General features: G+C 41.7%; 1 protein-coding gene across 7 annotated transcripts in view; it reads right to left on the bottom strand.

Annotated features, from left to right (window-relative positions):
• Positions 1 to 12,098, bottom strand: part of LOC135556245 (lysine-specific demethylase 4A-like) — a 55,259-nt gene that overhangs the window by 9,656 nt on the left and 33,505 nt on the right. For 6 of the 7 annotated variants that reach the window (XM_064989269.1, XM_064989273.1, XM_064989267.1 and 3 more), the window contains 7 exons: positions 9,207 to 9,619; positions 8,933 to 9,029; positions 8,361 to 8,587; positions 3,593 to 3,818; positions 686 to 762; positions 366 to 421; positions 7 to 115 (listed from right to left, as the gene is read on the bottom strand). In XM_064989269.1, coding sequence (XP_064845341.1) covers positions 7 to 115; positions 366 to 421; positions 686 to 762; positions 3,593 to 3,818; positions 8,361 to 8,587; positions 8,933 to 9,029; positions 9,207 to 9,619 — 1,205 coding nt within the window. The remainder of the gene's footprint in view (positions 1 to 6; positions 116 to 365; positions 422 to 685; positions 763 to 3,592; positions 3,819 to 8,360; positions 8,588 to 8,932; positions 9,030 to 9,206; positions 9,620 to 12,098) is intronic. The other variant, XM_064989272.1, reaches the window with a different exon arrangement.

Here is a 12,098-nt window from a genome sequence, read left to right on the forward strand (position 1 = left end):
ACTCACCAGTTTAAACCTCTGTAGAGGAATCCCACTCAGATCCACAGGGCTTCTCTCAGTGATGTTCACAAAGCGAGCCTCCAACACTGCTACTGCACACAGCACATGGACCCACCTACAACACACAAAAACATGTCAACACACACACAAAAACATGTCAACACACACACAAAAATCGTTAGTGGCTTATAAACTAAACCCTAGTAGATATATTTCAGTGGAATGTCTAAATATGTGAACATAAGTGTACATAAATCAATATACTGTTGATTAGAGTTGTAGAGTAAATGTTCAATGTGTGATTACTGATTGCTAGACTAGACCACTCCCAGATCTAAGGAAATTTGACTGGCACACAAACTTACTTGTTGTTGTTGGCTTTCTGCAAGGCTCCACCCCTCAGCGAACACAAACAGCAACTCTGCAAACGGGAAAACAAACTGTCAACCATCATCATCCAAGACATCTAAACATAGATGTGGTTCCTGCTACCTGATGACCAGTATCAGTTAGTCACATATCATTAGGAGACTACTGCAAACACTACTGCCAGATCTAATGACTGTTTAGAGTACTGGAAAGTTTGCAAACACTATTGACAGTGACAGTAACAGAGATTTGGGCCAACTAGGTGAGGTGAGTCATACATAGAGAAGGGCCACTGAGCTGTTGTATAGACACTAACCTCAGTCATGGCGTTGGCGTTACAGCGAGCACACTTCCAATCCTTAGTAACAATCTTTGGATCCACGCCATAACAGCCTGGTAACACAAAACCAAACACCAGGTCAGGGGACAAAATTAACATAGCATGCACCAAGAGCTAGTTTGGGAAGACGATTGGCAGACAGGCATTGACGAAGTCTTAAGTCTTTCCTTCTTAATGTTGTTGTCCTGATCTCAATGACAGAGCAGCATTCACCTTCAGTCTCCGAGCCAAAACACAAAATTCGCTCAATCCTGCCAATGATGCATTGGCATCAGTCGTTACTATGGCAATTCAGTATGGTGCTACACATACCTCTAATAATCAAAGGTTAAAGATAGAGATGTTTCTATTTTTAGGATTTTTATTTTATTTGCACGTTTAGTATTAATTGATCTCTTTGCTTAGCTTTACTCCCTAAAGTGTTCCCATTCCCTTTAATAAGTGCATCAAAGACATCGTCCCCACAGTGACCATACGAACATACCCCAACCAGAAGCCATGGATTAAATGTAACATCCACACTAAACTAAAGGCTAAAGCTGACACTTTCAAGGAGCGGAACACTATACGCTTATAAGAAATCCTGTTACGACCGGCTATGACCTCCAAATAGGCAAAGCGCCAATACAGGACTAAGATTGAATCCTACTACGCCGGCTCTGACGCGCAACAGATGTGGCAGGGCTTGCAAACAATCACAGATCAGAGGGAAACCCAGCCGCGAGCTGCCTAGCGACGTGAGCCTACCAGACTAGCTAAACACGTCGAGGCAGACCACACGCAACCATGCATGAAAGCACCAGCTGTTCCGGGCGACTGTGTGATCTTGCTCTCAATAGCCAATGTGAGTAGGACTTTTAAACAGGTTAACATTCACAAAACCGCAGGGCCAGATGGAATACCAGGACGTTTACTCCGAGCATGGGCTGACCAGCTGGCAAGTGCCTTCACTGACATTTTCAACATATCCCTGACGCGCTATGTAATACCAACTTGTTTAAAGCAGACCACCATAGTCCCCTTGCCCAATAATGCCAAGGTAACCTGACTAAATTACTATTTCCCCGTAACACATGTCCATAGCCATGAAATGCTGTGAAAGGCTGGTCATGGCTCACATCAATACCATCATCCCAGACACCCAAGACCCACTCCAATTCTCTCCTGTCCCAACAGATACAGAGATGAGGTCATTTCTATTGCACTCCACCCTGCCCTCACTGGACAAAAGGAATACCTATAAGAATGCTGTTCCTTGAGTATAGCTCAGCATTCAACACCATAGCCCCCTCCAAGCGTATCACCAAGCACAGGACCCTGGTAACTGAACAACTCTCTCTGGATGCTGGACTCCCTGACAGGCCGCCGCCAGGCGCTAAGGAGAAGCAACAACACATTCGCCACGCAGACAATCAATGCGGGGGTCCCACAGGTGTGTGTGCTGAGTCCTCTCCTGTAATCCCTGTTTACCTACGACTGCGTGGTCTTATCATTGAAAACGATGAAGCAGCCTATAGGGAGGAGTTTAGAGACCTGGTAGTGTGGTGCCAGGACAACAACCTCTCCCTCAAAGTCAGCAAGACAAAATAGCTGATCGTGGACTAGAGGAAAGGGAGGGGTGAGCACGGCCCCATCCACATCAATGGGACTGTAGTGGAGCAGGTTGAGAGCTTCAAGTTCCTCCGTGTCCACATCACTAAGGAATTAACATGGTCCACATACACCCACACAGTTGTAAAAAGTGTATGACAGGGCTTACTCCCCATCCAGGAGACTGAAAAGATTTGGCATGGGCCCTCAGACCCTCAAAGTTCTAAGGCTGCACCATTGAGAACATATTGACTGGCTGCATCACCACTTGGTACAGCAACTGCAAGGCGCTACACAGGGGGGTTGAGTACGGCATTGTCAAAGACTCTAGCCACCAAAGCCATAGACTGTTCAATCTATTTCCTGCACCTCAAGCGGTACCAGTACACCAAGTCTAGAACCAACAGGACCCTGAAGCTTCTACCCTCAAGCCATGAGACTGGTAAAAAGCTAATCAAATGTCTAGCCATTCTACCTACGTTGATCCTTTTTTGCAATGACTATGCACACACTAGACTCTACCCACACACACACACACAAAGCACATCCACACATGCATTCTGACACACACACAGCTAATGTCTTATCTATCCTGTTGCCTAGTCACTTTACCTACCTACATGTTCATAGCTACCTCGTACCCCTGAAAATCAACTCAGTTCTGGTACTCCCTGTATATAGCCATGTTATTTTTACTCATTGTTATGCACTGCATTTATTCCTCGTGTCACTATTTCAAATTGTTGGAAAAGGACCCGACAGTAAGCATTTCACAGTTAGTCACGAAGTATGTGACTAATAAAATGTGATTAGATTTGACAAGCTTAGGTCCAAAATAAGCCCATAGAAATGTACTGGGCTAATTTTAGAAACCTCTCGCAGTGCCTCTTCCTTTCCGGTGTATATCAAAATGTGTCAAGAATAAATCAAAAATATATTTTTTTACAATTCTAGGCTTGAAACAGCCTGTAGTTAACTCCTCTAAATCAAGTCTGTCCAAACAGCTTGCTAGGGTAGAGTCTAGCTGTTAACCCTGGTATTAAAGTTAAGGGTACAGTACAGCCTATGATCTCTCCAACTATAGCTGTAGGTAAACCTGTTGACCAGAAGCTTTCTGAAGGCTAGTTAATACCCTACGTACACAACGCAGTTGCACACCTCTGCATAGTTTTGCTACGCAACAGCTATTTTGCATTGCTACTTGTAGTTCATCCATGCATGCGTACGTAGGGTATAAACAAGGTTTGAGGGTCTGCAAAAACAATGAGAGGACATTATGTTGCGAGTACTGACTGGTGTGTATGCGGACACTGCAGTGGGAGCAGCTGATGAGCAGGCTGGTGCCGTCTGGCTCCAGGTGAGGGGTGGTGGGCGCCAGGGCTCCAAGCGCCTGCTCCTCAGCACCCTCCTCTGGCTCGGTGGTGGTAGTGAAACACATCTCAGCGATCAGAGGCTTAGTCCTCAGTCTGCCTCCAGGCAACACCACTGGAGTGTCCTTACAGTCATCAGCACACTCCGTCTGGAGATTTAAAAAATAAAAAATAATCATATTTAGCACCACTTGGGAGGACAATGGAGGATCATTTAAAAATCACAATGGAGGATCATTTAAAAATCATTTTTACAGTTGTTTAAAAAAATGTTTTGGAGTTTTTAATCGCTTTGGTGTCATTTTCACAGCTCTTAGTACTAAACTCAAAACATCATCAAAAAGGCAGTTGTTTCAAAACTAACCACATTTTCAATTGACTAAGTACAACACAAAATCAGTCCATTTTTCACCAAATTTAAATCAGTGTCATCTAGAAATGCATATTTTGCATTGCAATACATGTTCATATAAAGTAATTGCCTGTCACAATGCACTGCTCACATTACTTTTGATATGATTCTCTTCTGCAAAAATACATTTCACTTACTGAATCCAATTGTTAATTGATGACCACTAAAATGTTTGGTAAACCTTATAGATTTTACATGTAAACTGGTTTGTCTACTACAGATTGAGAACTACATCATGAAAATGTACATTGTAAAGTAGAAACATAAAAGTATGATTTACACTACCGGTCAGAAGTTTTAGAACACCTCATTCAAGGGTTTTTCTTTAGTTTGACTACTATCTACATTGTAGAATAATAGTGAAGACATAAATACTATGAAAAAACACATATGGAATCATGTAGCAACCAAAACAAAAAAAGGCATTAAGCCAATCTTAATATATTTGAGATTCTTCAAATAGACACATTTTTCCTTGATGACAGCTTTGCACACTTTTGGAATTTTCTCAAACCAGCTTCATGAGGTAGTCACCTGGAATGCATTTCAATTAACAGGTGTGCATTCATTAAAGTTAATTTGTGGAATTTCTTTCCTTCTTAATGTGTTTGAGCCAATCAGATGTTTTGTGACTAGGTAGGGGGTATACAGAAGATAGCACTATTTGGTAAAATACCAAGTCCATATTAAATGGCAATAACAGCTCAAATAAGCAAAGAGAAACGACAGACCATTACTTTAAGGCATGAATATTAGTCAATTCGGATATTTCTAAAAGTTTCCATAACTTTTGAAAGTTTCTTCAAGGGTAGTCGCAAAAACCCTCAAGAGCTATGATGAAACTGGCTATCATGAGGACCGCCACAGGAACGGAAGACCCAGAGTTACCTCTGCTGCAGATGACACGTTCATTAGATTTACCAGCCTCAGAAATTGCAGCCCAGATAAATTCTTCAGGAGTTCCATTCCATTTGGTTTGGGCTTAGTGGGACTATAATCTGTTTTTCAACAGGACAATGACCAAACACACTTCCAGGCTGTGTAACGGCTATTTGACCAAGAAGGAGAGTGATGGAGTGCTGCATCAGTTAACCTGGCCACCACAATCCCCTGACCTCAACCAAATGAGAGAAATGCTCCTAGTGCCTACAGTGCAGTAATTTAATATAGTGGAGTATTTGCATATGATCTCAGTGATCATTGTCCCAGTCTGTACAACATGCTGACCAGACTGCGAGTGTCACAAAATAAATGTAGAAATCCATGTTATTCAATTATTGCCCCCACACTGCTCGCGCGCGCCAACAAGTGTCTGCGATGCCAAGGGCTAAAATAGAACTCCTTTCTACTTCTGACGCAGAAAGTCCTGCCTCTCCCATCTCATTGGTTTGTAGAAGCAGGTACCCACGTGCCATCTCCTCATTGGTTATACCCACGTGGGTGATTGAAAGACAATGTTTTGCCGGATGTCGTGGTAATACTATGAAAGTTTGGATGCGATCACCATATGAGTTCAAAGATGAAAAAGCCTGGAAGGAGGAGAGATGACTACAAACGATTCGGTTGGCCATTTTATGTGTGGATTAATTGTCGGGGGTAGAGGACCTTGTGCTTTTCAGGTAAAATAACAACTCAATGTTTATATCCTGGACAAATTAGCGAGCAACAGCAAGCTAGCTAAATAGGACAAATTAACTAGCTAAATTGCCATACATGTTTAATGCTTTTTGACCTGTCCCCAAATGAATGTCATTGGTTCAGAGTTTGTTTTGATATTTTAACCTGTGTGTCGTGATCGCGTTTGGTGTTGGGGGATAAAATACATTTATGCACGATGTTGGACGCACGCAGCCGGTTTGGGTTCCATGTTAGAGATATGAAACAGCAAAATACAAATTCATGTTTAATTAAGATAGCAGAAACATTTTGAAATGCTAAGGGTTTTTACATGACATATTCTACTCTGTCTCCTGTATTCCTGACCAAGTGTTGGCTTTAGAAAATCCCTCCTCCATATTTGTTCTCCTGGCAGATAAACACACCCCTATTAAACAATTAAGAGTCAAAAGATACAGTGCATTCATAAAGTATTCAGACCCCTTGACTTTTCCCACATTTTGTTACATTACAGCTTTATTCTGAAATTGATTAAATTGTTGTTCCTCAATCTACACACAATACTCCATAATGACAAAGCAAAAACAGGTTTAGAAATGTTTGCTATTGTATAAAAACAAATCAACTACCTGAAATCATATTTAAATATGTAATCAGATACCTTACTCAGTACTTTGTTCAAGGACCTTTGGCAGATATTAGAGCCTCGAACCCATGCCAAATCTTTTCAGTCTGCTGAGGGGGAAAAAGGTCTTCAGAACTGTCTTGGTGTATTTGGACCATGATAATTTGTTGGCGATGTGGACAGCAAGGAACTTGAAACTCTCGACCCGCTCCACTACCATCACGTTAATGTTAATGTTGGGCCCGGCTTTTACTGTAGTAGACGATCAGCTCCTTTGTCTTGCTCACATTGAGGGAGAGGTTATTGTTCTGGGACCACACTACCAGGTCTCTGAACCCTCCTCCTTATAGGCAGTCTCATCATTGTCGGTGATCACATTGAGGGAGAAGTTTTTGCCCTGGCACCACACTGCCAGGTCTCATTGTTGTGGGTGAACAGGGAGTACAGGAGGGGACTAAGCACACACCCCTGAGGGGCACCAGTGTTGAGGATCAGCATAGCATTGTTGGCTACCCTTACCACCTGGGTGCAGCCCGTCTGGAAGTCCAGGATCTAGTTGCAGAGTTTAGTGTTTAGTCCCAGGGTCCTTAGCTTAGTGATGAGCTTCGTAGTGTTGAACGATGAGATGTCGTTTAATGAACAGCATTCAAACATAAGTGTTCTTTTTGTTCAGGTGGGAAAGGGCAGTGTGGAGTGTGATTGAGATTGCATCATCTGTGGATCTGTTGCAAATTGGAGTGGGGCTAGGGTATCCGGGGGGATGCTGTTGATATGAGCCATGACCAGCCTTTCGAAGCGCTTCATGGTGATGGGTTTGGATATCTGAACTTTAACTTCTATTAAATCATTAGTTATAATAGAGACCTGAGGGGTGTCATAATGAAGCTTGGGAGGAACAAATCAGTTCAGAACAAATCTTACTTTCAATGACGGCCTAGGAACAGTGTGTTAACTACCTTGATCAGGAGAACAGTGGATTAACAACAGATTTTTACCTTGTCAGCTTTGGGATTCGATATTGCAACCTTTTGGTTACAAGTCCACTAGGCTACCTGTCACCCCAACAATTAAAGGCCATTTTAAGATGTGCAGTTTTGTCACAGAACACAATGCCACAGATGTCTCAAGTTGAGGGAGTGAGCAATTGGCACGCTGACTGTAGGAATGTCTACCAGAACTGTTGCCAGAGAAATGTTAATTTCTCTCCCATAAACTGCCTCCAACATCGTTTCAGATAGGTTTGACCTACTGCCAAATTGCCTCACAACCACAGATCATGTGTGACCACACCAACCCAGGACCTCCACATCCAGCTTTTTCACCAGTGAGATCATCTGATTGGCTGCCCTCCCAGGCCCACCCATGGCTGCACCCCCTGGTAAATTATGTGAAATCCATAGATTAGGGTCTATTTAATTAGCTGCAGTTGACTGATATTCTTATATGAACTGCAACTCAGTAAAATCTTTAAAAGTTGTATGTTGCGTTTTATATATTTGTTCAGTATATTTCACAGTAAACATATTTTGGATCAATGGTTGTGTGGCGAGAGAAGTTTACAGTCAAAATACATGTGAAATTAAAGGTTCTGAATGTAAGACTGGCTGCGTTACAAGCTTTACCATTTGAGTTTTGTGACAGAGTTTAGAAAATTCACCACATACTATACTTGTGAAAATAGTACCAAAGCCATTAATAAAAAGGGTATAATTCAAAAAGTAAAGTTTGCGTATGCTTTCATCTGTGCACTCGGTATGGCCATGGAGAGAAACACAGCAAAATAGAGCTAAATTCAGACTTGGCATAGAAAACATGAAATACCAAATTCACTGTTCAAGAGTACTGAGTGGGGTATTATACAATACAACTACTTTTCTCCTAACGCTAAGCGAAGAAAATAAATCACCTAATAAGAGCTTTACTCTCGTTAAGAATTTACTTTAGGAATCCCTTTGAGACTAATGACTGACAGGGTACACGCTTTAGCTCCCAAAATCCCCTGTTAAAGTGTCTGAGTGCTGAGTGTCTCATCCTCGCCTGCTGTTGAGCACTCTCCTCTACTCTCCTTTCCTCCCTCCTCACCCGCTGGTAGGTCTGGAACAATGAGCACACGGAGCAGTATGGGGCCTGGAGGCCCATGCGACGGTTGTACTCCTTCTCTCTCTTCAGGCTGGGGGGTCTGTTCTGCCACAGATGGACAAAGGGCTTGGCCCACAACTCTCCCTCTAACCCATCCTCCTCTACTGGGGGCTGCTCTGGCAGCTCTAAAAACAACAAAACAAAGATTGTCTAGCATTAGCACAAGCCATATCCAAAGCGACTTACAGAAGTGGCGATATTGACAGTGGCCCATGAAGGAAATCAAATCCACAATGCTATATGCTCTAATCCCCTGAGTTATTGGAACCACAGACAGTTCTAAAAACACACACAGACAAACTACTATCATCTCATCGAGTATGCAAACATCGATGAGTGAATGATGCTCTTTTCTATTCAATGCCAGAACATGCCTGACACTGCTTTCCTTAGGTCTTATCCAATATTTAGGAAAAGGAAGCCTAACTTGGGCTGAACTATGTGAATGAAGAAGTAATATTTGTATTCACCCTCGTCACTCATGCTGTCCTTCATCAGAGGGTGATGGTGAGGCAGCTTCCCCAGTTTGCTTTGCACACCTTCATCCTCCGCTACCTCTTCTGCCTCCTGGTGGAATAAAAGGGGTTAACAACATAATCATTATAGCGCTGATTCATTGAACATGTACAGTATATAGCTGACCTGAAAAATCATCATAAAGCCAATCCTACAGACAGAGGTTAAGTGACGTGATGTTTGGACACTACTCCTCTTCTCCTGTGTCACTGCTCCTCCACCCCTCACCTTGCTGTCATCCTGTTCCTCTGCTTCACTATCACTACTATTGCTCCTCATGTCCTCCTTGCTCTCTCCCTCGCTGTAGTCTCCCTTGGCGTAGCTGTGGACGTGCAGCACGTCTGTCGGGCTCAGGGTCCTCTGGAAGAGTCGGTGAGCAGGGCTAGGGCTGTTGGCTGGTGCTGGAGGCTTCACATCCTCACTGGGGCCGGCCTTCTCTGAACTATGGGAGGAGGGGCCTGGTACTGCTGGTTGGGTTGACCGACTGTTAGTCTGTGGCTGAGACTTGATTAGAGTGGATTTAATAGAGTTATTGGCTTTCATCTGAAGTGCTAGCTTTCGGCTGGCGTTTGTGTTTCGGTTGGTCTGTGCGTTGGGTGGTAGCTTTGTTAGCTCATTTTTAACGTCCTCCGGCTTCGGCTCTGAAATAAAAAACAAACAAAATGAAAAGCTGGAGGCACAAGACAATATCTAACTCAGTGGTTCTCAACTGGTTTTTGCCTCGGGACACAAATTAAAATCAGGTAGTCTGTTGAGACCCAATATTTGCAGCCAAAATACAATCTGGAACACTATTTGTAAAGCTATATTGATAGCAAATGTGGCAATTATGAAAAGGGAACAACATTACCACCTCTATTTGTCAATAATACATATTTGCCCACATTCTTCATGAAGAATGTTAATAAACTCACTGTCTTGAGACCACAAAATCAACCATAATAGTGCTTCTTATAGCTCTATATTGAAAATACTGTGACTGCTTTTTTTTTTTAAATAAATTCAGCGATAAAATGTTTTAAATTTAAGTTCATTATCACTTCTACACACTTCTACCTGGTTTACGTTGTTTAATTAAGAATCCGCCCCATTTTTTCAATTTTCGCCTAAAATGACATACCCAAATCTAACTGCCTGTAGCTCAGGCCCTGAAGCAAGGATATGCATATTCTTGGTACCATTTGAAAGGAAACACTGAAAGGAATGTAGGAAAATAACACAATAGATCTGGTAAAAAATTATAGAAAAAAAAAGAAAAAAAAACATTTTGTATTTTCTTGTACCATCATCTTTGAAATGCAAGAGAAAGGCCATAATGTATTATTCCAGCCCAGGTGCAATTTAGATTTTGGCCACTGAACTGCAGCAGTGTATGTGCAAAGTTTTAGACTGATCCAATGAACCCATTGCATTTCTGTTCAAAATGTTGTTTCAAGACTGCCCCAAATCTGCCTAATTTGTTTATTAAAACATCAGGATAGGGGGCAGCATTTTCACTTTTGGATAAATAGCGTGCCCAATTTCAACTTCCTGCTACTCATCCCCAGAATATAAGATATGCATGTATTATTAGTAGATTTTGATAGGAAACACTCTGAAGTTTCTAAAACTGTTTGAATCATGTCTGTGAGTATAACAGATCTTATGTTGCAGGCAAAACCGAGATGACAAATCATTCAGATTTTTTTTGTTTTTGAGGTCACTGTCTATTCAATGAGTTTTCATTTCTAAGGGACTTGTTTGCAGTTCCTACCGCTTCCACTGGATGTCACCAGTCTTTAGAAATTGGTTGAGGTTATTCCTTTGTGTAATGAAGAAGTACAGCCATCTTGAATGAGTGTCATTTGAAGTCTACTTTTTGAGAGAGGAGCATGACTTGAAAAGTAGCGTGAGTTTGTTGTCTTACTGTATTGATTGTCCCCGTATTCAATTTGATCGATTATTAACGTTTAAAAATACCTAAAGTTGTATTACAAAAGTAGTTAGAAATGTTTTGGCAAAGTTTACAGGTAACTTTTGAGATATTTTGTAGTGACGTTGCGCAAGTTGGAAGCTGTGTTCATCTGGATTAAAACGCGCCAAATAGACATTTTGGATATATATCGACGGAATTAATCGAACAAAAGGACCATTTGTGATGTTTTTGGGACATATTGGAGTGCCAACAAAATAAGCTCGTCAAAGGTAAGGCATGATTGATATTTATTTCTGTGTTTTGTGTAGCGCCTGCAGGGTTGAAATATGCTTTCTCTTTGTTTACTGTTGTGCTATCATAATAGCATCTTATGCTTTCGCCAAAAAGCATTTTTGAAATCTGACATGTTGGCTGGATTCACAACGAGTGTAGCTTTAATTTGGTATCTCACATGTGTGATTTAATGAAAGTTAGATTTTTATTGTATTTTATTTGAATTTGGCGCTCTACATTTTCCCTGGCTATTGGCCCCTATCCCAGAGAGGTTTAATAACTTTTCATGTTCAAAATTGTGCACTCTCCTCAAACAATAGCACGGTATTATTGCACTGTAAATTGAACAGTTCAGTTAGATTAACAATAATTTAAGCTTTCTGCCAATATCAGATATGTCTATGTCCTGAGAAACGTTCTTGTTACTTACAACCTCATGCTAATCGCATTAGCCTACGTTAGCGCAACCGTCCCCTGTACGGGACACCGATCCCAAAGAAGTTTTAATTATTGAATATTTTTATTCAGACACCTGAGAACCATTCAAAACCTCCCATGACCCAAATTGGGGTTGCGACCCACCAGTTGGAGAATCGCAAGTCAAAATTATCTCCCTCAAGTCAATCTGCAGTAGACTAGTGTCAGTCCCTGTTTAATTGTTTGGTAGCATGGTCAAAGATTAACTGAGGTACCTTACCTTTGTACCTCCATATCCATATACAATATTTATGTATGGATTGAATCTGGTGGATATTTTATTTATTTATTTATTTATTTCAGTGAAGAACAAATTCTTATTTACAATGATGGCCTACTGGGGAACAGCCTTGTTCAGGAGCAAAACGTAATTTTACCTTGTCAGCTCGAGGATTCGATCCAGAAACCTTTCGGTTACCGGCCCCAAAGCTCTAACCACTAGGCTACCTGCTGCC

Source organism: Oncorhynchus masou, chromosome 15, assembly GCF_036934945.1.
Source record: "Oncorhynchus masou masou isolate Uvic2021 chromosome 15, UVic_Omas_1.1, whole genome shotgun sequence".
NCBI lineage: Eukaryota > Metazoa > Chordata > Actinopteri > Salmoniformes > Salmonidae > Oncorhynchus > Oncorhynchus masou.